Genomic DNA, 26,364 nt, shown 5'->3' with positions numbered 1-26,364 from the left:
CATGTGTTGTTCACCGGTTATTAATGGGCAGAAGGGGAGTGTTGATAACTATTGAAAGTAATTTGAGAGAAACAGCATTGATAATAAAAGGTATAAAGAAAATGAAACCTCTATAAAACGGGTAAGCGCATGTCATGTCGGGTCACGCGCAGTATAGGGTTTCCTTTAAATTCGTTATGCATAACCAACCATCATGATTGTTTAGGCTTACGTACCCGAAGGTTACGTACCTACTCGTCCGTCCGTCGTACGCGCAGAGTATCTCAACAACCATAATAGCTCAAATTTATACATGTATTTCTATGGCCTCTACAACAAAAATTAATATTAATGTAAAAATTATAGTTGGCTCAAAAATGTAAAATAAGTCTTTCACATCAAAACGGAGCGACGGATCGACGTGATTTTTGGCATAGAGATATTTTATGGGCCAGAGAGTAACATAGACTACTTTTTATTCCGGAAAAATGCACAGTTCCCGAGGAAACAGCGCGCGATAACCAAATTCCACGCGAGCGAAGCGAAGACGCGGGAAAAAACTAGTGATCTTATATATAAATTTAACTTTACGTGTAGGGAATTGCCTGTTTCTGTGGGGATTCCTCTCATTTTTACTATTAGATATTTAAGTAACCAATTACTTGATTATTTTGTTTTTGTTATAGCTGCTACAAACGCTGAAATCTATACACGAGTTTCGAAATAAGTGACGAGTATGGACCCTTGACAGACCGAGATATGAGGATATGAGGATATGACCTTCATCAAGCGAAAAACGTCCACTGCTGAACAAAAACCTCCCCTCCCCCTTGGAACGCCACAATGAATGACAATCCGCCACTTGCATCCACCGGTTACCCGCAATTCGCACATTGTCGTCAGTCCACCTAGTGAGTATATGGTTGAACCATTTCGTTCTTACAGTGGCATAATGAATTCCCCTGTCAAGTAAGGCGACGTCACTATGACTTTTTCTACGAAAAGTTTCCACAGTGGGTCACGATTCAGTTGGTTGGATGTGACCTCCTCCTTTTTCCAGTCGATTAATAAAATCGAAGTAAAGTCTTTGTAAAAGGTAAGATTTATCGATTAAACGGGCAGATTCTTGTATCGAATAAATATTCAAGAGACTCGTATAAAAAAAGGTTTCCTCTTGTGTTTACGAGACTACTTTATTTTAAGCCTTGTTGGTATAGCAAAAGAGGACGAAATCATTTCCGTACACGAGTTCAAGCAGGTATTTTACTTACATGATTTGTGCGCTTGTATCATAATATGACGAATATACGTGCACCAGGAACATGCGTAAAAGTAGTTTGAGCCCGGACTCTATTCTTCGTTTATTTTAGCACTAGAAAAAGGATAAACAATCATGACAAGTCTTTTTATTGACAACGCTTTTAAAAATAGTATTTATAATGAAACCAAAATAATGTAAATGACCTATGTCCTTGCTATATAATGTTACATATTTGATGTGACTTATTTATCAACAGTTTTTTGCAGTTAAAAAACACGTCAAATATGACTTTGAGTTACCTTCTTTCTAATGCTAAAATAAACGAAGCTACAGAAGCTACAGACAAGCGTGTCGTGTATGGCTTGTGTATATTTCTTTATATACTTCCACTACTTTATTAGTTTTTAAATGAATCCAGATAATGTTTCAGCAAATTATTGAGCAAGTTTTGATATAATCTACTGTCGATGTTCAAAAGACACGGTGTCAAAGGCCTACGTCTTGAACCAACAATTTCGATGAAAAATCTGGAAAGGAATATACTATATGCCTTGTTCCTACACAAGAGATCTAAACGAATTGAAATTTCTTACAAAGTAGATAAATTTATTCTTTCTTTCTTTCTCTTCTGCATATAAATGTCGGCGGCCGACCGTAAAATCCGCCAGATCACGAAATTTCTAGGCATATCGTGAAATGGCGCCATTTCATGAATTGGCTAAAAGTTGGCCAGGCATATCACGATGTGCCTGAAAACAATACGGCAGATCGATTAGACCAACGCATTCGTCGATATTCCTAGCTCTATACCGGGCATGCCGGGTGATACGCCGAAAAAAAGATAAATTTAGGTACGAAGAGCGAAGCGAGGAGTTGTTAGTATGAATTGTGACCACAACGCACAAGCCGAGCGAGCGAAGCGAGCGTGCCGCGGTAGAGGCCGGCGAAGTGTCAGGACCGATATGGCGGCGTTTAATGATATGCCTAGGAATTTCATGATCTGCCTAAACTGGCCAAGTCTTGAAATGACGACGTTTCATGATATGCCTAAACGTCACTAGGCAAATCGTTAAACGGTGAATTTTGAACGATATGGCGGATGTCCCTTAGCCAATTCATGATATGGCGCCATTTCACGATATGCCCAGGAATTTCGTGATCTGGCGGAGATTACGATCGGCCGCCGACATAAATAAATTAAAACAGAAGATTAGAGTAAAACTACAACGTCACTTGATACATATTAAAAAATTAAGCAGAAAAAAAAATGAAAATGAAAATAATTTATTGCATAAAAAACTTATAAACAAGAGTCTACGGCTCTGGATCCTGAGCTAGGAGTCCCTGTGTTACAGGATCCAGGTAGGTAAAGCAGGTTATAGGAATGAAGGCCTACCAAACAAAGGACTTACAAATAAAATGACGAATTAAACAAAACGCGTCATTCTTCCCTCGTAATTGCACAAATAAATACAATATTATCGATTATTCGTTAACCTAGGACGTGTCAATAAACAATACGACATGTTAATTGAGCAGGTAATGGCAATGTCACCTCTAATGTTATCGTTTAGTGTACGTAAAAAGTAAGTACTTACATGACAGTATCACGTTTGTTTAGGTTTAGCTAAAAATATATTAGCTGAAACAAAACACTTTGGTGTTTACGATATGACAATATTATTAAAGTATTTTTAAACTTGAAAAGGCATTTCTCATTGAAAGGTGGATTTTTAAGAACCCATTGCTGAATTATATATTTTTGGGCAGGGCTTCCTTTGTTTTTTTTGTACATACTCAGGTACCTTGCTTTTCCCCTGTAGTTTGTGCTGTACAGGGTAGGCACAAACAATAAAAAATCTTAAATGTTTTACTACGGGTACAAATGTATTGTTACTTTAAAAAGTGTTTTAGTCTTCACAGTTTTTTTATCTTCACACTATTTAAGATGTATTCTACAAATATACGAATCGGACAAACTGAAAGTCAAAACCCGTTTTAGCAACTCAAGAATTGACATTATGGTAATGATCACGTTAAGGTTTAGCGACTTTACGAAGTTTTTTTTGTAATCGCTTTTCGCGTTAGGTGTACCTACAATTTGCTAATACCACATAACGTAGATAGATCTACGTCTACGTTAAAATTGATATTGTTTTTAGGCTGTAGACTGGAATCATTCTGCTTGCATTACAAATACGACTAGATTGATGAGACAAAACAATAAATTGACCCGTAGAATAGTTCATTTAACCTCATGTAACTCTAGTATGAATCAGAATCAGGCCATTCTGCCATTCAATACAAAAGCGCCGAATTTAACAAGCGCCTTTTCTAGGAATTTAGGACGACCTGCGTCAATTGAGCTACATACATACATATCTTGTGATTTAGCCAGTAGTCTCGGACTTCGAGATTGAAACAAACTCTAAATTCAATAAGCCTAGCAAAAACATGAAGATTAAAGAAAGTTTTTTTAACTTCCTATCTCTACATACTTTACAATTAAAAATATGCTGTACCTACCTACAATAACATGTTAACTTATCTACAAGTAGCGATTCGCGCCGCGTTTTAGCGTAGGGTGTTGAATTTCGAGGAGGCAGTACGATTTTATTACAGCAAGAAGGTTGCAAACGCCAAATAATGCACCAGCTTATACGTCCTTTTTACTTTTAAGTAATCATAAGGCCTGGACTAAGCACTCTATGACGGCACCGCCAGTCATTCGACGCTGACCCATCAAATACATAAGTTTCAGTTTCTAACGCAACTCGCGTTACAAAATGTTTCCCATGAGAAAACCTTAGTGCTTAGCGGCGAGAAATAGTATACCCGCTTTAAGAATATGATTCGCTACGTGTTATTCTGTCTTTACAGGTATATTTCTTCATACCTATCAACAAATTAATTTAAATAAAAAAAACAATAGGTACTAAGTTCCGGTTTCACAAGCCACATCTGAACCCGGCGTTAACAATCTGGTTTAAAACATAAAAGTAGGTAGCTGTCATCACCACAGATCTGTATTTATATTTTGCCATCACCAGATACGGCGAGGAGGATGATGCTGATAATACATACCTAAGATATAAATATATACAAGGAGTAAATTAAATAACTGACAATCTGAAAATAGTAGTTTGTTCAGAATTGAGATAAGAATCGATTGCTTTAAAGCAGGTTATGTCTGTTTTTTTTTAATACAGTATACGCCAATAATTGGCATTATTAAATGTTTTAGCCAGGTTGCATGCTATTTATGTAATTTAATAGGTACTGCCTGTTTTTCTCTCAGTTTCATTTTCTTCCAAAAAGGGCGAAGCGTAACTGACAAGTACAAATTACGAGTGTAGAGTTAGGAATTAAGTTAAATTACTGATTACAACATTTGATGTCTGTGAAATCTCAAATCTCTAATTTCAGTGGTGTAGGCTGTGCTGTTGTATTGTCTGTGGTGGTCCAGGAAGTTAAATTTCCTAAGCGTTAAACTGAGCGTCAAAAAATGTGGCCCTCAAATGTATGCAGTACTAGGTACTTTTGTATATAGAGTGCTGCTGATTATATCTACTTAAACTGTACCGAACTTTACTTTACTTAATTTAGTACCGAACACTGAAGCTACTGAACAGCAGCCAAACGATAGTGTCTTTTACAACGTCGATATTGGTGGAATCATCGATACTATCGATTGAGCTATATGTTTTAAAAACTAAATGAATTTATATTCGATTGAATCCGATATAAAAAAATAATGGTTAATATTAATTCTATTAAAAGCTGCAGATAAGTACACCGAAAATGAAAATATGTTAGAGGTTAGAGTTATGGACACCCATAACATAACATGGCCGCACATGGGTGCGGCGGTGATTGCTTTCCACCAGGAAACCCGCTAGCGCGTTTTCCCCTTAATATAAAAAGTATAGTAAGTATCTTGCCTCATTTTCAAAATTACAACCGTATGCTTTTTTTTATAACTGGAGCAAAATTTTTATTATGCTGCTGCCACGTTCTGCAAGGCTACTACGAAACTCGAAACTCGAAGTTCGTATCGTACCGTCCCTCTCGCTCTCGTATTAAATAGTAGAAGTGTCAGAGGGACCGCACGACACGAACTTCGAGTTTCTAGTTTCGTAGTAGCCCCGCTGAGCATGTTTCGGTCGTTTTCTACGCATATGACATATCTTTACTTTTAAAATCATTGATCAAAATTACTTCAGTACCTCATGCATGATTCAAATATTGAACAAACTTTATCAGCAGCTCGCAACATTGCGCAACAACCAAGTTCAAAGGAAGGAACATGACGCATTATTCCTCCCCCCGCGTACGGACCACAACACAAGCTCGATATTGTGCATAACATAACACTAAAACCGTCAAACGGGTTTCCAGCCAACGAATGCTATAATAAAAAGTTGCCCAGGAGACTACGGCGTCGAGGAACTCCATTGGTCGATCGCGTCGGAACCAGCTCTAAAATTGCAAACTTTTTTAACGAGTAGCCTTTTTATTTTACTCCAAAATTATTAGTTGTGGAGCCTTAACCGTAACCTTAACCGGATCGACTTTAATTTTCTCGATAACTTGTTGTTTTGGTCGGCCGCTTTGCAATTTTTATAAAGTAGGATATTCGGATACGGGACAGAGCCCGGAACATTAGGTAGTTCCTTAATAATTATGTACAGCACCAGCACCAATATCAACATCACATGGATAACGATAGTATCGATGATTCCAACAAAACGGATAAATATCACATACGACTCTATTTCTAGGGCCGATAGGACGTGTCAGATATTTTTGCACGCTCCGCTGTGGCAGATATTAATGCAAATTAATTCAATACTCAGTACTTTATTGCTCCCACCTAATTACTTAATTTATTTAAGTCAAAGCGAAAATGTCTTTAGTCAATTTATGAAGTAGGCCTAGGTATATAAAATATAACTACCACCGGTTTGAAAAGACCTCTGTTGTGCAGAACCCGAACCCGTTGAGTACGAGTTATATGATTCACCCCCAACGCAGAAAGAGGGGGTGTTATAAGTTTGAAGCTAATTTCTTTCTGTCTTTTTGTCTGTAGCATTGTAGCACTAAAACGGATGAGCCGATTTCAATGCGATTTTGTTACTTACGTCCTTTATATACCGTGATTCTCATTTATGTTTCATTGGAGTTGGTCCAGTCATTTTTAAGATATTGAAATTTGAAGAGACAATTTCGGGAGCTTTTCAACTTCTCTAAGTTCGTTAGTTAATCTTAAAACCGATCTGGTCTATGTTATATTTAATGACTTACTTGCCAAGTATTTGAACACGATTACGGTCGCCATCAGATCGGCCAAGGAGTCGAAATATTTCTGAGCAAGACCAAATTTCGATAAATATTACAGGATCCACGACTATCTTTTTGTATTTTTTATAATGTAGAATTTTTTGGACAGATATATATGCATGTATATTTGTCTGCATGCGCGCGCGCATGCAGACGGCTCTCACGCAATCATGCGGAAACGGGTCGCCTCGCTGCTGCAGCGCATCACTCGCAGCCCCAACAGCCTCCTGAAAACAGTGGCGGAGCGGAATGACGGTCCATTTATGTGCCACTGGAACCAGCTGCATGTGTTGCCCACTTAGTATAGTATAGATGTAATGTAATCTTATTGTTCTTAATTTTTATGTTCTTCATTTCTGTGTATGATCCGAGTTGGTCGAAATAAATTTGTTATTATTATTATATTTTTTGAATAACGAGATTTGAATCATGAAGTTTTTTCAATTTTGTCAATTTAAAGATTAAACATAAATCAACAAGTGTGCAACAAGTTTTGTAGCCATACATAAATAACCTTCAAATAGTATTTTCGCACTCGAAAATATCATTCAAAAGTTATTTAAGTGATCTTGGTTATTTTGTGATCTTAAAAATCGGCTCCGATTCTTGAATCGAAACAGAATTTTAAAAAATACGTGGTTAAATCAGCCAGCATGATGAGGGAGTTTTGTTGTGGCGGGAGAAGCAAAAACAAAACAGACAGCCGAATATTGCCGATAGTAACCGAACGCACACGAATGGAAAACGAATCTCGCTCAGAAACCGAAACGTGATCGCGCTGTTTGATTTGAAATCAAAATTTACCCGCTCGCTGCCGGCTCAGTACGCAACCGAGCGCTGTACGGAATGTACGTGTGGTGCGTTTTGCGCGAGCGTTGACTCTGCGATTTTTTTTATTTTGCGAATTATACCAGCCAGAACCAAGTTCTTGGAGTATAGTCGGAAACAGAAAAGTTTTCATTACAAAAGTTAACTTCGACGCAGTTCGCGCTGGTCTTTGACCAAATTGTGAATTTCCGTATAGACGCGAAAAAAGTGAATAAAGACATTTCGACTTCAAAACACACTTTTGTACATTTTCGCTACGTTTGCGAAATTGTGTTCAAAAATATATATCTGCATAAATCGTGGACAGAAAAAATAAAATCACGGCCAACTAGTTAGGACGCAATCTGTGGTCATCGAACAATCAAACAAAAAAGCAACGAATTTATTGCATTACTGGTTTCCTTTAAATTCTTGTTCAAACTCGTGAAAATTTCAAAACTAACCTAAAATTATAGTGAGTTCGTCGACCCCTAACATTCGTGCTTTAGTGAAACAGTTCGCAGAATAAACTAAAATATTAATAAATCAACTTAACCTGGAATAAGTGACGAGTTGGTTTTAACAATGTCTACTGCCATAATGCATCAATCTGCGCTGTACGGCTTTGGTGATCTGCTCTTGAAGGTATGTTGAAAATCATGTTGCTTTTAAGTTGTTTGGCGTTTATTTAGACAGCCAGTTGTCTCTTGTTATGTTTGAAACTAACATAAAAACTGTTTTTTATTAGTTTTTTGTCCGATCCAAATAGTAGGTAGCAGTAAGAACTAAAAAATAAGTATGAATGTAACTTTATTCCTCACAATTCTAATGACTAACAAGACAGCGAGAAGTATCTATCTTGTGAATATCTCCCAAAAATAATAAAAGTGCGATGTAAATTTGCCTTCAAAACAATACCTTATCAGCTGTCAAATTTACCTACCTACCTAGGTACAACATGCGTTTGTAAACATTCCTACTTACATGCAGCGTTTCATTGTAGGAGAGAGCGCTTCTTTTTGTTATTTTTCAATCTATATTAACCTCCTTTTTTTGAAGTCGGTTAAAATGATGCTGGTTCACGTTGTAACTATTGTAACTTGACGGTCAAAATGTGCCTAGCGTGTTCTGAATGTTTAAGTTTGGTGCACATAAACTCCTACGTGCACTCTTCTATCAATGAGGCGTGTTACTGCCAAGATGTGCAATATTATTAAATTGAGGATTTCGCTAACACCAACCTTCTGTAGGATGGAGTTTGATAGTAACCCTCTGCACATTTCAAATTATCTTACAATAGGTACATAATGAACGTTTCAATTCTTTGTTGGGTATTTTATGTACTTAGTTAGATAGGTGGTAATCTAAGTGATGCGTAGTTCATAGTTATTTTATAGGCCTATTTCTTAGTAATAGTAGTGGTACCTAGGTATTAGTAGGCTATATTTGTATGCCTGTAAATCGCCCCGCCTGACCCACCTTTGGGTTTGGGTTGAGTTTACCGATTTTTGTGAATATAATATATTACGAAACCTACCTATCTACAATACAATAACTCGTTATAGCCAACCAACACATAGTAGGTACCTACCTAAGCAGTACAGAAAACACAGGTATATACATAAAGATTTTCTACGGTAAGCAATAGGCGGCCTACCTACCTAGGTAAGTAGGTACCTATTTAAATTTGTAAATTCATATTTGACATTTAATGAAACAAAAATACGTAACCTACCTAAGGTAATTTTTTTTTAAATTTGTGTGCACCTATTTATACCAAAATTTTAATATTGAGGTAACAGGAGGTAGGTAGGATAATAACTATTATAATAACGCAATAATCGCGAGTCTTTTCGATTGTAATGGGTTAGCCACCACATTAGGTAGGTTAGTATTTATTTATTTAGTACTTTACTTTCGTACTTAAAAATATACCTAAGTACTTAGGAACAAAATTTTTTTTGCCAAGTAGTACCTATTGTAAACTGTAATAAATAACCATACTTACTGCAGTTTATAAAATAAAAATATTATGAACCTATGTAGGTAAATAAATAGCTTGAGCCTTGTGGCACTCAAACAGAATAATGGATGACAAGACTCAGGCCTACCTATTACTACTTATGTACTATTAAGTATTTTGTGAACAAAGGGTTAACGTACCTACTTATACCTAACTACCTATAGAAACAAAAGTTTTTTCACTTCTCATGCTCGTAAAGTTCGTGTTTATGCTAGATCTAGGCGACATAAAATGACTTTTTATGCTCTAGTGCATAAAGTAAAATCTTCGTCTAAGACCAAGGCAATCAGGCATCGACTTTATAACCTAAATATAAAGTCGATGCAATCAGGTGCCAACAGCCACAAACAAAGAAGTTTCTACATATTTTTTTAATAATTTTTAATTTATATAAAACTAAAAATCAACCAAATTAATCAACATCGATAAATAAACTTAAAAAATATAATTGTAATAGTAATGCGTGAACAATAAAAGGTACATAGTAAGTGAACAATTGTTTCCACTGTTGCTATTTCATTTTGTCGCCATCGAAGTGAAAAGCAGTGTACTTAAACTCGAGCATTAAACCTATTTTCCCCTCGACGTGTCTATCAACTTCTTGGGTAAAATGGCTCGATTTATGCTATTGTTGTACAATCTACTATTTTTTATATTATTAAATACCTAATGTTAAATTTATTTGTGCTATGGTTCTCGTTTATCAATTATGTTCGATTCGATTTTCGGCCATTTAAATGACTTTTGTCGTTCCATTTTAGAACAAACTAGGTACCTAGGTGTACAAGACTAAGCACTGCAAAGTAGACTTAGGGGCTGTTTCACCATCCATTGGTTAGTGTTAACTGGCGGTTAGGTGTGATGCCGTCTATTTGTTTTGTTCGAATCGACAGAGCATCACATTTATCTGCCACTTTAATGGGTGGTGAAACCCCTTAAAGTGCATTTATACAAACTTCCAAACACCTTTGGCAATAAAGTCGAAGGACGAAGATTACCAAGTGTTAGATGAGAGTACATAAGCCCCGCGCTGTGTTTTTGGATAGCAGAGAATCCGAACACCATCACTGAGACCTACCCGCCTAACTTTGGTTTGGAAAACATGTGAAACGCCTACCCTCCTAACTGAAGTACGCGGAAGAAAACAACGATGATCACTCCGGTTCATCTTGTTCTTGTAGGCACATAGGTACATGCATACTTATCCTTGTACTACAATCGCGAAATTGATCGAAGTTTGGAGAAAGCGAGATTTTAACGTAGCGAAATATTCGAATAAGTAGGTAGGTTCCTCGTGCTCACTTACCTCTTCACTTCATACATTTTTGAGAGACTGACGAGTGCTACAGCTGTAGAGAGTACTTTAAATAAATCCAAACACCAGCTCAAAATAAGGTGATTGTATTGTATGTAGGTACTTGACTTGCCCCCTTATTCATAAAAAATCCACTGAACGAAAATATGTTTTGCTTACTTCTTTCAAGGTCAAACTCCTCCAGCCAAACAACGATTAGTTACACTATGATACCTACCTAGAATATTTATTACCAGATAACTTACAAATTGTACTTACTCATACTTATAAATGGAACCATGTCGAAGTTTCCTTATCATTATAAAATACCATCGCAATAGATAATTTATTTTATTTTTCTGTACTAAAGCGGCCAATAATTGGCCAGTTTACCCTAACCTCACAAAATACTTACGAGTATAATTTTTTTGTCAGAAATCCACATTTAATTTTATACCTACTTTAAGAACAAACTCGTACGTAGGTAGGTATCTTGTATCCCACTAATCTTGAGTAATCTCAGCTCGGTGGGGTTGGTATATAATGACAGACGCAAGGGGTCAGAAATGCATTACCCATCATTCCATAAAAGAACCTTACTCCCTACGCTATAAAATTGACTATAGGCCAACTCTCTAAACTGTGTCGAAACTTATTTGTTGGGTCGATGTAAAACCGGTTCTATTAGCCAATTCACATGGTTATAAATCGCCTGCTTCTATCCTCCTATCATATGTTACCTGCTCAGCGTTTTTGTGGTTTTTTACATGTGGAAGACACTTGTTGCTTGGGGTTGCTGCGTTATGTTTGGTCTTTACAAACTGCCTTTTATAACGACTCAATGCACTGAAGAGGTTTTGATAGAATCAGGTTTCGGAACTATACTTACCTACATGTGACTACGTAGGTAAGGTAAGTGCATAAATAAATGTAGACAAAACATTTTAAGTATTAAATTAAACATTTTTTAATCTCATACACAATAACACAATTACCTTATAGGACACATTATTTACATAGGTGTATGAGCATACATACATTGTACTGATATTAAAGGCCTATGTGTACTTGTCCGTATATGAAATTAGTGTACTAAAACAGATTGAACAGCTCTTTCGTTCAGCGATTAAATGATAATTAATTTCTTAACTGACATGTTCCGGTGTGGAACTTTTTCATGTAGCTAGATGCAGTTTTACGAATCTTCTTGGTTGTCGTGAGTAGTGTACCTAGCTAATTATTACAATACTACGTAATACGTACCTACAGTAGGGTAGATTCCATCATAAATCAACTGACGTATTTTTTACGAGTTGTCGAAACATGATTCTCCCATAGATTTTGATAGCTACACCTACCAGACTATGACGGCGCTTAATTGCCAGCCGACTATTTATTTTTTTCAAAGAAACTCCTAATTTCGCAGTTTGTTGAAAATTCAGGAGTAAAATAGAGTAAAAAGAAAAGATTTTACAAGTGCATAAAATGCGTCATTTAAAATGAGTTTTGTGAAAAAGTTGTACACTTTTCACTTTGATTGCGAGGAAATTAAATAACAACAGTGCAAACAAAAATTCAATTACTACCTTTTATTTTTCATGCATTGCTATGTTTATGTTCTTATTAGTCTTATTATCTAGTCCAGTTAATTTATATAAATTAAAAAAAAACTACTTTATAAACTTTTTGTTCGTACCTGTTGCGTTGGTCTTAGACGAAGATTTTACTTTATTATTTTATGTCCACTTCTCATGCTCGTAAAGTTCGTGTTTGTGCTAGATCTAGGCGACATAAAGACTTTTTATGCTCTAGTGCATAAAGTAAAATCTTCGTCTGAGACCAAGGTAATCAGGTAAACAGCCACGAACATAAAAGTTTCTATATATTTTTTTAATAACTTTTATTTCATTTTGAACTAAAAATCAACCATATAAATCAATTAAACTAAAAAATTATAATTATATAGCAATCCGTGAAAAATAAAAGGTACCTAGCAAGTGAACAATTGTTTCCACTGTTGCTATTTAATTTCCTCTCAGTCGAAGTGAAAAGCAGTGTAAAACTCGAGCATTAAGCTCATTTTCCCCTCGGCGAATCGACTGGATGGACGAGCAAATGGGTCTCCTGATGGTAAGAGATCACCACCATAAACATCTCAGGGTATTGCAGACAACCTAGAGGCCTAAGATGGGATGCCTCACGTGCCAGTAATTTCACCGGCTGTCGCTTATTAGCGAGCAGCAATCCATAATCTATCTATATGAACGCCTCGGGCAAAATGGCTCGTTTTATGCTCTCGTCGTACAATCTACTATTAAAGTCACGTCTTGGAATTCCTTTTCTTTGACTTCGTCTACCAACAATTCGTTCATCGCTATTCCGTGGAATTTTACGAGATATAAACTATCCTATGTCCTTCCTGAAGACACGAAACTATCAACATACCATATTTCATCTGAATTGGTTCTGTGGTTTAAGCGTGAAGAGGTAGGTAACACAGACAGACAGTTACTTAGCATTTGTTATTTTAGTTAGGACAAGGATATTAGTAAGAGTGCTTACCTTATTCCTAAATATATTTGTTACGACGAAAAAAGATCACGGTCTACATCCCGTGACAGTCACACTAATTGATTAACACACACTTTAATAAAATAAGTAAATACAAATTATATTTCATCTAAATAACCGTCAGCCATTAAAAAATGTTACCCTATTGCGACAAATAATCAGTTTAATGTCATATCTGTTTATAGAAGCAATACTTTTCTAATCTTATTCTGCTAGGCTAGATGTAGGGTCTTCCTGCAAAGCTGTAGAATACTTCAATAGCTCCCAGTGGGAACTTTGAAAGGTGCATCTTTTTTTAACGTTGCCCTTGGTTTTCAAAACGAAAAAAAAAATTGCTCAAAACCGTTCGTTTTGTAAATGGTTCTGTACACCTACAACCGTCTACCTGTCTTTTATTTATTTACACACACCACCGCTCACCATTGTATTGGATATATTTTTTGTGCCACTTCTGGCAATGGTATAAAGAGCGCTTTGTGAAAGTCCCTTTTGTCCTTTTAATATTGATGGTGGTGTTGGTGTCTCAGATAACTGCCAGAATATTCTTCCTTGTAATATTAACGATTCAACTTTACAGTTTAAACTGAAAAGTATTTTTTTTTTGCAATCGGTTGAGTTGCAGTTTTGCCTACACAGCGCGTAGCCCGACACGCACTTGGCCGTTGTTTTTTTTTTTCATTGTTTGGTTTCTAACCTGACATGTCTAGACTGAACGGAAAATTTGAGGGGTTTCCAATAATTTTTGGTTTACCAGGTGATTGCGTGGAAGGTAATTTTCCCACTTTACGTAACTTCTTCGATTCTATGTAAATCAGTTTCGCTTGTTTTTCGAAGTTCCCTGTGAACTATGGTTTTGGCTATGTCGGTCATTCAAACAGCTAGTTTAATATTCGCTGGTTGTTAGTTGGTCAGTAAGACGTGTAATCACGTGGGGCGGCGAACCATGCGATCGCGCCACGCTCGCAATTCACGATTTGCCTTGCTTTTGCATGCAATACTCATCTAAATCTATACACGCTATTGTCAATGAAAATCTCCGATGAAAATAGTTCGAAACCAACTCGAGACTCGCACGCTGCAAATGCGATCTCGATCGATTAAGGGAGCAACTTGCTTTATTCCTTAATTAACGAGCACCGGCTTCGAATCTAATACTTAATTACTAGATGATTTAACGAGCTGTGAAGATGTTTCAACTTAGTTTGTTCACGTGATCACGCAGCCCATTAACATACAAGCTTAACCAGCAAGCATAAGGCACATTTAACTTTGATGTTTTTTTTTAATTTATAGTCAACAAGCTGCTAAGGAGACTGTCATGCGGTGACGCGACGCGATTAGTGCTCCACGTGTGCCGATAAAAAGCATGCGCGGGAGCACAACTTGCTATTGCTAGTTAGTTGCGTCTCTTTCATTTTAGGATAGTCTATGTTATAGGTACATGTGCCAGCTTTTTAGGGTTCCGTACCTTAAAAGGAAAAAACGGAACCCTTATTTATAGGATCACTTTTTGTCCGTCTGTCTGTCTGTCTGTCAAGACCCTTTTTCTCAGGAACCCGTAGAGGTATCAAGCTGAAATTCATATCAAATACTCATGTCTACTGTCCCTTGGAGCTATGAAAAAATCAAACTTCTAAGGCAACGCAATCAAAAGATACAGCTTTTTATGCTGCAAATTTTCGACACTCGCAAGCGAATCAAACCTACAGGGTACTTCCCGTGAACTCAGAATCTTGAAATTTGGTACGAAGGAGATAAAGGAAAAATTGCGAAAAACGTAAATTTTTAGTTACATCATATAATAAAAATATTTTTAATAAATTGTACGGAACCCTTGGTGCGCGAGTCCGACTCGCACTTGGCCGGTTTTTATTTTAGTAGTTAAGACATTTTATCGGGCCACTTGCAATAAATCAGGCTTTTTGCGTTAGGCGTACGTCTCGCGATGATATCGTAAATCTTATACGCCAAGTCAGAAGCGAGTTTCCTTGTAATTCATTAACAGTCAATTCGTTTGCGAATACTCATGTCAAAGAGGTTGTAGTATTGTCATATTCTGCATATGTAAATGCAAATACAAGCTTTCCATACTTTTCGCAATCTAAACTGGACAGGTTTCTCAAATAGGCGGCTCTAGCCTCAAAGCCGACAGCGTGCTGTTTCTCAACACTTAAGACGTTGCAGAAACCTTCGAGTGCAACGTAAACAATAAGTGGTCGTGGGAGCTCGATGGTGCTAACGCAGCATTCGTTACTACACAATAAGTCATTTTAGAGTATTTCCTCTCATGCTCCATTGGCGAAATGCGATGCTGCGTGGGACACAGACACAGCATGAGACGCCATTTTGTTATTTGCAATTTGAGAACTGTAGTTCTGCCGAATCGCTTGAATTGAAACCTAGCAAGCTGTCATTCTTCGGACGGTATCAGTGTTTACAAATCACTTATTCAATGTCGAGACCACCTAGATTATCATATGTTACGGCTTTATTTTCATGCATAACTTGGGACCAGTTCAATTCTTCTCAAATCCCAAAATCACTTGAAACCATGTAACCTGTTTTGATAGTTTGTTTAAAATCTGCACAGTGGAAAACCCAATGTCATACGGTAGTCAACATTCACGTATATATAGTCCTATGAAAATCCACATTTACACAAAATCTATTTTACCGCCGCATTTATTTATTCATACTTGCTTATATATATTCAAAATCATAGAATTTTCCGTATAGGACGCGGATCGCATAAACTCAGACGCCAACACTAATAAAAAGACAGATAGTGACATAGTCGTTTCTCTGTCTTTGAATGAGTATAAAGACACCGGTGAGTTCACATTTCGCGAATTGATCCTGAGACGTAAAGCGACAAGTAACTTGCACGTCGAGGCTAAGGGCCAAGAGTCAAGCTGCGTAGGCTAGGTCCAACGCCCGCAGTCGTTATCGTCAGTGTACTATTTTTAGCCCCGCTCCTTTCTCTGGCGACAACACTCCGGACATGATTCAATTCTTTGTGCCCCTTGGACAACAGCTACGTAGCCATAATAACCTTATAGGTAGGTACATGTTAGTTTTGTGTATTTAAGGTTAAAACTGAAATAAATATTATTAGATTGTAAATTCCGTCATTTCAACACAAAGAACTCAGTTCAAGGGTTAACCTTTAATTTGGCAGTGTACGGTATATTGGACTCCAAAATTACGGCGAGGCTTGAATCACGAACTTTATTACTTTTTGACAAATTGAGGGTCTTCCAAAAGGCGTACTATTTGTCATTATTTTTGGGGACGCTTATTGTTTATAATATTACTATTTATTTTCACACTCACTCATAACCAATATGGTCAAACATACATCAAGGCATCTCGCTTTCCAAACACGCGTGAATATTGTTTAGTTTTTTAATATGTGGTTTACCTTGAACGCTTAGTTGCTCAATGCAGAGATGGCATTATGCGTCGAGGTGTATAATATTCAGTAGACGCTAATTTGAGGCAAGTTGGAGGTTTCACAGCCATAACGTGGCCCTGCGCCGAGATTGCGACAATGACTTTACGGCCCACGTTCCCGACGAATTTAAAAGCAATCTGAGCTAAGCTATATCTATCTTCATATTTAAATTGTGTTTGCAATATAAACGTTTTCATTATAATGGAAATGTATTATTTTAAAAAATAAAACTCCGGTCACGTCCATGTCTCGTGATTAAGTTTAAAATGTGATGCGATAATGTAATGATACTTTTACCTATTTACCTAGTTTTAAACTATAAAGAGGTAGACATACCGCAAACTACTCTTAAAATGTAATTTAACATTTAAAACTTCAAATTTAGCTCTGAACTCCCTATTAGTGTTTAAATTATGTGCATACTAATGACGGTTAATCAGAATTTTTGGAAGTTTACGCCAGGTGAACAGGTAAGTTTATTATGTTAATAAAAAAGGAACATTAAGTTTTGACCTTAGAATTATGTGCTTGCAAAGTACTTATCGTTGTTGGTTCACATTTATTTAGCTTTACAAAACAAATTGTTCACTGACTCTATCAACACAAAGAACATACTTGCAACGTTTGCTACTAACCTACTGCAACTTGACCGGTTTATAATGATAGGTGCGTGTTAACGTGATCAAATAATGAAATAGAATTAGCGTTCCTATAGTTTTAGTTATTACAGTTTTAATGTAACATAAAAGAAAATGTACCTACTGGTGGCTCACCGTGAACACTCGAATAGTCGATACACAACACAAGTCTAGCATTTAATAAATAGATGTGGTCTCATAACATTGGCGTCGCTCCGCTAATTGTTTCGGCAGAGCAAATGCGAGGGTTCATTGCCGGACAAACGACATTGTCCAAAGAGTTTTTTCCTCTTGTGTATCCATAATTGAACGAAAACTTATATTAGTAAAAAATACGGACTTTATCGAACAGATACAAAATAACGATCTCTGACAGATTGGCACTTAGTTGACAGGTCAGAAACAAAGACAAAATCGAAAATCTTCGATGAACGATTTCACCTTTTTCCAATTTGGTCACAAAATAAAAACGTCTCCCTTTTTGAAGTTGCAAGTCGCAACAAACTTTAAAGAGTTTACTTTTTTATCGACAAAGACGACAAATTGCTTTGTATGATTAAAATAATTCAAAATTCGTTACAAGGTCGAATTTAATGCTAAATTAGCATTGGGCTTGTTTTTGACTATCCTCATCAAACGAACATTATGTATAATGCTCAAAATACATAGATACACGGGTCACTCACATGTCAATCGAATTGCAATGTTTCAAGTTAATCCGTGGCTCCGTTTCAAGGCGAGGTGGTCACTGTTGGACTACGAGTTCACCTTGAAAAAGATCCACGGATTGCTTCGAATCATGTCGGGAATACCTCAAGTATTAATACATGAGTAACCCGTGTATCTTATATTAGTAAAATTATGTCTGTCTCGCGGCAATTTTGAAAGTCTTTATTTGTATCTAGCTCTCTTCTAGAAAAAGCAACTTTATGAGATCTGTCACTTAGAGACTAGGTATTTTGATATCACTTTAAAATTGAGCCCCAAGTGGAAAAGACCACACGCATAATCACTTCGCCGTCCACGGCCAACGGCGATGTACCTATGTACTTTGTAAGCTTGAGAGTTGTCTGACAAGTCTGACAACTAGCTTTTGTCATACTGACAAAAGTTACGCGCTTTAGTTATTCGGAAGTACATATTTCAAAATTAATCACTACAATAAAGTTACTTGTTCATTTAGTTCGTTAAATTATGGCTACTCCGAAAATTGCTTCTAGAATAATTTGGAATGTTCTTCGTTTTAATACATCATGTAAAGGAATGAGCTTTGAAAAAGTGACTCGAGGTTTGTTAGTTCGGCTTTATTCGCCCCAAGTTCATAGAAAAAACATGGAATATTGAATATACGTGTATCATTATGAAAAGTGAAGGGTTATTCATAGTTCGTTTCCATGATGCTGCGTAGTTAGAACGTAGACGAAGAATAGACGCTTTATCATTAGTTTCCATTTAACGAGTGAGTAAGCAAATAGTTACCGTACTTGTATATAACGATAATGCATTATCGGGGGTCTTGAGTGCATCGCATAAACACAGGGTACTGTACTGTACACTATCTTATCTGTTGCCTGATAACGGGTGTAATCATTATTAGTGTTGCTGTTGGTGCTGTCTGGTTCACGCGAAGAGCTTAGAAAAGCCAACAATCACTTTGAAATTAACACACTTTGTGCCATTTACATAATGACTTAAGTTTATTGTACTTGTAGCATAATTCTGTCCATAAGGCTTTTATGCATCGTTGCGATTGAAATGCTTTAACATAGTCGTGACGCAGACGTGAGCGTATTGCTCTCTGACTGACTTAGCCGCGTGTTAAGGCATCGGAGGCTCGAATGCAGTTTTGGCACACATTCGCCGAGCCGTTGCGTCACCGAGTCGAGCGCGCACGGAATCGAGCACATCGCGTAACACTTTTACCATAACAGCGGCACCGGCTACGGCCGCGCGCGCAGCCACCTACTTGCGCACCGGCGCTCACAGCTCGTGATCCACCACTTTACATAATTGCTCGTAAAACACATGAAGTTACGCCACACCAAAACAACACTTTACATTCTGGCTGAGTTCACGATAATGCGGTCACCGTACGACCGGTCTAGTCTATAGTTCTAGATTAGTTACGTTAATGCGTTGCTTCGAAAACTAAAGTTTACTGTAAGTAATATAGAAATTCGCATTAATTTTATTTAATATACATTTTTTTACTCTCTTCTAACTACGTTCAGCAAAATATAGTTGTAGTGAGGTTGCATGTGTATAGTACAAGTATGTAATGTCAAACTGGCCTACGACCTGCAATGGTTACGGTGTTTAGGTACTTATAAAATTATACCTCATATAATATACCAAGGCCGTCTTGCAGGAAAAAATGACTATGTGATGTAAATGTTTTAATTTGTATTACGAATGCTTTATATATGTATGTTAATATTTAGCTACACCTTAAAGGTAAAATTGTACTGTTAGGTGCAATTTAATGCTAATAAATAAATAAATAAATCTAGATTTAGTAGTTAATCCAGGCTTAAGCTTGACAGTTCCATACAATTTGACACTACTAAACTGAGCTTAACGCTAACTCGAGATTTATGTGTTTACTGCAAGTGGGCCCAAATGTCAAGAGTTAAGGTTTCTTATGTATTGCTTGATAAGTCAAACATGATGAATAAAGCAACAACTTTAAGTGAGCCAAAGAAGACATCACCACCGTCTTAACATAAACAAGTACCGTTTTCAAAAGGGGGTCAAATATATTTTATAATTATCATAATTATCTCTTTATTTTCAAGGGCATTTGCAAATCATATCACCATAACGCATATTAACATTAATGAGATGCTGTTCTTGATTTAAAATGAGGCTGTGCTCAATACTGTGTAAACAAACAGAAGCGATTTTGACGTAAAGCCGCGATTACGTCACGGATGTTGCGGACCACGGCACCGCGGGTCACACCGCGGCCGCGGATGTATTACAGCACTGCACTGGCTGCTGGCGGCGAACGGAGCGACATTCTATCGGTCGAAACGGTTTTAACTTTCTTTTCTCGTTTCGTAACGACACGGCCGAGCGGAGAGGAGCTGTCGCGGGCACCGCTGCGATTGCGCTGCACCAGGCAATACCAACCAACACCAGGGTTTCACAACTGGCGCCCGATTATCGAAGCTCCAATAACCGATCGGCGTTATGCACGTATTTGACGCCGCTGCCGATTACAGAAAACTTGTCATGTCATCTCGTACTGCCCGCTCGATCGTTCCATTCTCAAAATTTTGTTGCGTAGCTCGTAGGTACGAAGATGTTGATAACGTGAATGAGGCCATCCCTCTCGTATTGCGTATGACTTCGCACCATTGCAGTTTGCTTAAACAGTTGCACAAAACGTGTTGCGATTACACCGCGCTTGTTGTAATCCGCGCGTGCTGCGATATCTTATGCATCCAATTGTAGGAAGTGAACTTTCGAACTCTTTCACTTTTTTTATTGCGACCTGTAATGCCTGACTTTATAGGCTCATCCCATTCTATCTCAAATAAATCTTTAATTTTTATTTGAGCATTGCTTAGTTTAAACAGGTTTGTTTGTAAACCAACGAACATGCGTACCATGTAACAAGCATTGCGCACACCCATTGTGTGTATTTAGCATTTCCACTTAGAAACAACACTTAGAATTATATAAGAAGTTAATTAGGGCAATTCATTCGTTCCTAGGGCTATTAACTTAGCCCCGTTACGTTTGAAACCACGTTTTCTTACACTCTAGAATGAGTGTAGTGATGTACTTACTTATGACGAAACGGCATTGTACCTTAAGTGAAATTAAATGTTTAGTAATTAAACTCGTTTAATTAACACAAAACTGGCCCCTTTTACTTTTGAATCATTTGCTGCGCAATAGCGATGGCTAATGTAATGTCTGCTGCCTGCTGCGCGGCTGACCTCGTGGACGTAGGACGTAAAGCGTCACCACCGACCATTGTATCGTATTTGTAACATTTACTTATACATGCATCCGGGTTCTTAACTATACAGCTTTTTTGGCATGAATACCTAATTAATACAGCCCCTAAGGCAATATTCAAATTGTCGAAACCGGAATGATGACTGAATCAGAATTTAATAACGCTCAACTCAACGCTCTCGTAACTTGGTTATCAAGGATTTAATCTTTAACGATGTAAAGTTCCATGTTCTGTCATTGTCGTGTATATAAATGTCAATTAATTGCTCGTAGTTGCAGTATATCAAGTTGTTTATCAAGCTAACAATTATCTTGCCACTCAGTTGGTTACAAAGGGTAGGTACTTGAATTTATGAATAGATACTTGCCAAGATGTTTATCAAAGTGGCCGCAGTCCTTATTGCGTTTTGCGTCACGTATCATATAATTGCTGTGTATTATTTCGCAACGGTCGTAACTGCACCACCCACCGGTAACTTCGTGATGGTAATGCGAAGGACTTTCTTATACACGATCGCCTAACTCTACTTATACGTACGTCCATTCCATGTCAAAATATTGACAAAATATTATTTAAAATAAGTAAACAATGATTAAGATTCATACATTACAAATTCATAGTTCAAAAGTCATATCAAAGGCTGAATTTAAAATATTTGTTTTCTGCTATTGAGTTATACTTATTCTATAAAATAGAAATACAATTGGGCTTTTGTTTTTATGCATGTTTGCGATCGATGTTCGATCACGTTGCGAACTTCGATAGTATGTTGTCCGTTAAAGATGTATGTCAATAATGAAAGGAAAGTGGCGCGACCGACCGCTACGGTAGGTCAGTGTCGCTACTCGCTTACATAACTCGTGTCATTCCATCCATCGTGCCCATTTCGGACGTGACTCCTTTTGAGAACATTGTCCTCCTTTAATCTCACTCGAAACAGAATCTACGTTACGTTACGTACAATAGCAATTTCTAGCACCGCGTTACGGTTCATTTCCTCGTAATCGAGAGGTTAATGATAACGCGTTCGAGACGTTTGTCTCAAAAACGTAACCAACACTCGAGGTATAGCTAAACCGCTGTACTTAGGTCGGAGTTTAGAGGTCATTTTCTCCTGAGTGCGGAAGCGCATAGCAGCAAGCAGGAAGACAGAAGGCGTGGGTATAATGTCGTCACCAATGCCGTTGAACTCCGCAAGGTCTAACCTATACTTCCTGCTTCGCACATGAATCCTCTTAAATCTCGAGACACTGTCATTTTTAGAGTTCCGTAGTCCTAAAGGAACCCTTATAGTTTCACCATGTCCGTCCGTCCGTCTGCGGCTTCGCTGCTAGAGACTGTAAGTGCTCGAAATCAGTTATTTCTTCATGAGTTAGATAAGTAAACCACGCCGACAAAATGATAATAAAAAAATGGAAACAATATTTTATGGTACTTCCCTTAACCGTAAAGTGGAGCTATTTTTCTCTTCTAAACCTGTGTGGGGTATCTTTGGAGAGAATTTTTAAAAACATTACGGGTTTGCTCAGAATATTTTTCGATTTAGGGATCCGTTTGTACTTAAACTGGTTTGTTTGGCTTTAAAGTGCTTATTTATTTTTGTGTTACAGGCAAATGTGGAGAAAATTTGTAATAATAAGGACTTAAATGTTTTGTAAATTGAATCATTAATATGGCAGATATATAGCAAGAATGGTATGCATGTAAGTAGGTACGTGTTTTTAAGCGTTGAGCTATCCATGCAGCCTTACAGTACTCAGAATGCCAACTGTTAAAATATTATTCGGAAGTGGTAAAAATTTCCGTAGCTACAGTACACTACGAGTCCAATCAAATTTTTAAATATTTGACCAAATTATTTAATTAAACATTTCAAATGCTACAAATTTTTATCATTTTCATGTGATACGTATTTTATTTTAGAACTACTCACTGTATTTTTTGTTTCTTTGAATAAAGTTTCTTGCTCTGCCATCTATGTGCCTATTGTTGGTTGGAATCTTCTTCGTCGGCATCTACCTACTGATCCGGAACATGTCCGGAACAGATTAAAATCTAAAAGAAATAAAGCCCTCCACTCGTGGAATAACGTGACGAAGCGCAAGCGGGGTTTTATAACTTTATAAATGTAATCTTTCAACCAACTTGGACTATGCAAATTTTTGTCTCACGGTTGGCATTACTAAATCGACAAGCAGAACAATACACGAACTACGCACTTACATATACTACGAGCTTACCTATAGGTAACGCAATCATACTAATAATATTTAATGTTAGCCCATAGAAAAGTGAAGTAAAGTTTCAATAGTTCAATGAAGCTTATTGTTTCCAGTGGATCCAATACAGGTGAATTCCAGAGCAGGTTGAAGGCAGGTAGCTCGCCCTAACTGCAATACAACACTAATACCAAAACGGTGTTCACCACCGTAACGCACACCTATCAGTACGTACGGCCCATGGGTCCGTGAAATGTACCCGACTATGCTAAGACATTATTACATGCTTAAAACACAACGGACCTTACGTTCGTACTTGTACAGCCGACCCAACGGTGGCCAATTACTCGAATTAAATTAACAGATAGCGAAGGCTTGGTGAAATACATAAATCGAAATGGCTTGGCGAGTAGAGCAATGACAAGGGGCAATGATGGCTGTGACGTATAGTGTTAATTTCGTTCGACGTACCTACAAGTGAATAGTGTAATGGCCCCTTTAATAACGGACTTGCCCGAGAATCGTAATTGAACAATCTTGATGTACTTTACCACGTTACGTTTTATAATTAAGAAGATAACAAGAATATAAAATTATTAGGTGTATGTGTGCGACGAAATAAAACCGAAATAAAGTAAAGTAAAATAATGATAGAGTGTGCAGGACACATTTTATATGTAATAAACTGCGAATCATTCCTAGCTATTAATTATAGGCACTAAAAAATAATCTATATAGGTACGAGTATACTTAATTATTAATTCTACATCTACATGACGTCATTACAAACTGAGCTCAAGCAAAACTGTCGTGACGGTGCAATATGCCTACTGATCGTAAACATTCACGTATGCACGGTTGAAATGTTTCGTAATGCATTACCACACTAGTGCAGACCCTCTCCTCATCCGAGTCGGTGGGTGAGGAGCCATCACCGTGACAAGCGGGGTGGTCTATGGCATGACGCGCCGAGCCTGCCCTGCCATGCTTCGATGCATCGCCCGCGCCCGTACCACAACAAAACAACTAAATTGACTACCTAGTTTCACCCACTAGTAATTAAGTTTCCATAACAATCCACTTCCTTACTTACGCATATTTAAGTTTCGGAGATTACTCACGAATAGATAGTAAACGCTTGACGATAGCGAGAGTTCAACGAGGCAATTTAAATGAAAAAAACAATCATCGTTTGACGCAAATCGATAACTTATCCAAAACTAGTTCAGCCAGTTCAAATGTTATCTAATGTGACCTGAACGAGATAAAGTCCATTTGAGTTCTTGTTTTGAATTGAAGCAGTTTGTTCAACTTGTATTTTGTCATCGTACAACTTTATTTACAATATCTTAACAAGAATCGGCTATAAATAGCCGTTAACTGCCGCATCCGCTTCAGAGATCTTTTCTGTGAAGTGCTATAATGAGGAATGGTATGCATATTGCACATGGTACCAATTCACACGACAATTTTATTACTGTTTCATTTTAAATGCAACACTTTACGATTTAATGTCATGTTCTTTCTTTTCTACGAGTACCACGGGGACAGTTGAAACGAACAGTATTGTTAATGTTATCTTAACGAGTATTTAAATACAGTCTGGTAGCAAATTTGTAAGAGTGGTACGTAATTTACATTCCATAGTTGCAGTGTTGCATACATATCGCCTACGCTAAGTGCGACGAAGCCGGGCGCATCGGCGCACTGCACTGACCCGCATCGTTTCCAACGAAAGTGAAACTAGCCGTAATCGCCCGCTTGTTCTCTACTTTTGTAATAGAACTGCGCTACTGGCCACTAGCCGTAGCCCCCGCCACCGCCGCCGCGCTATCAGATAATCGAGTGGCTTAACAAGAGCCTTCGCCAATAGCCGCGCATCTTTTTGCTTCGTATTATAGTATATGCCCCTTTATTTTACAAATAAATACACAAGCGTTGCATTTGTTGTACTCTCTTTCTTTAGCGTGCGATATATAGTACTTGATAACTTAGTAATATTGTAAGGGCCGACTCGAAACGAAATTGCATTGGATTTCCTTCGACGACACAGCCGTAAATAATTTGATTTAAACTCGCGGTGAGACGTCTCGCCGCACATCAAGAACCGTATGATTTAACACCCACAACCTTCGACACATCTATACCTACTTTAATTGTTTTGTTTTATTTTCCTCGTAATCCGCCTACACTGCAGAAATATGAAATACTCAATTTGAACGAATATTATTTAACAAGTGTATCTTAACGACATTTCAATTTAATGTCAATTAGTAAAAAAAAAAAAACAAATTTAGAACGGATGTTGCACATCTGTTGCGTTAAGGCAGACTAACAGGCAATTAGTAAAGATGTAGTCAACCAGCGGAGACGGCCATTTTCGCACAATGTGTCCCACACATTGGACCACATCGTTCGCCCTCTGCCCTGGTAATCATCTCCCTTTGAAGTTTTATGCCAAACAATTTTCGTACTTGTCGTACTACACCGACTTGAATTTAGGTTACGTAACCGTTTTCAGTGTATTGCGTTTGATTTCGAGTCTGAACCAATATTTAAATTCCAAGCCTTTTCAAAAAGCAAGTATACTATTTCAAGTTGCTATTTGTGTTCGTTACAAAATAATATTATAACGACGATGTCTGTGTCTTAACATACATATTTGTGGAACTGTCGTATAAATTGAGCATCGACACTTAAAAATTATTTACAATTATGGGTAGTTTTGAAGGTGTTGTTGATGAGCCATACGCCTGCACCGACGAAGGTTGCCGTTCGCTCACCGACGCGCCCGCATACTCGTACCGC

At 37.5% G+C, this 26,364-nt stretch overlaps 1 protein-coding gene across 2 annotated transcripts in view; it reads left to right on the top strand.

Moving 5' to 3' along the window:
* The first annotated feature begins 7,366 nt into the window (after positions 1–7,366).
* The window catches only part of LOC141429669 (uncharacterized), a 37,967-nt gene continuing 18,969 nt past the window's right edge, over positions 7,367–26,364 (top strand). The window contains exon 1 of one of the 2 annotated variants that reach the window (XM_074090095.1): positions 7,367–8,032. In XM_074090095.1, the coding sequence (XP_073946196.1) occupies positions 7,973–8,032 (60 nt within the window). In that variant the 5' untranslated portion in view covers positions 7,367–7,972. The remainder of the gene's footprint in view (positions 8,033–26,364) is intronic. The other variant, XM_074090096.1, reaches the window with a different exon arrangement.

This window comes from Choristoneura fumiferana, chromosome 7, assembly GCF_025370935.1.
Source record: "Choristoneura fumiferana chromosome 7, NRCan_CFum_1, whole genome shotgun sequence".
NCBI lineage: Eukaryota > Metazoa > Arthropoda > Insecta > Lepidoptera > Tortricidae > Choristoneura > Choristoneura fumiferana.
The sequence above is the reverse complement of the archived record's forward strand: the minus strand, read 5'-3'. Positions and strand labels throughout refer to the sequence as shown.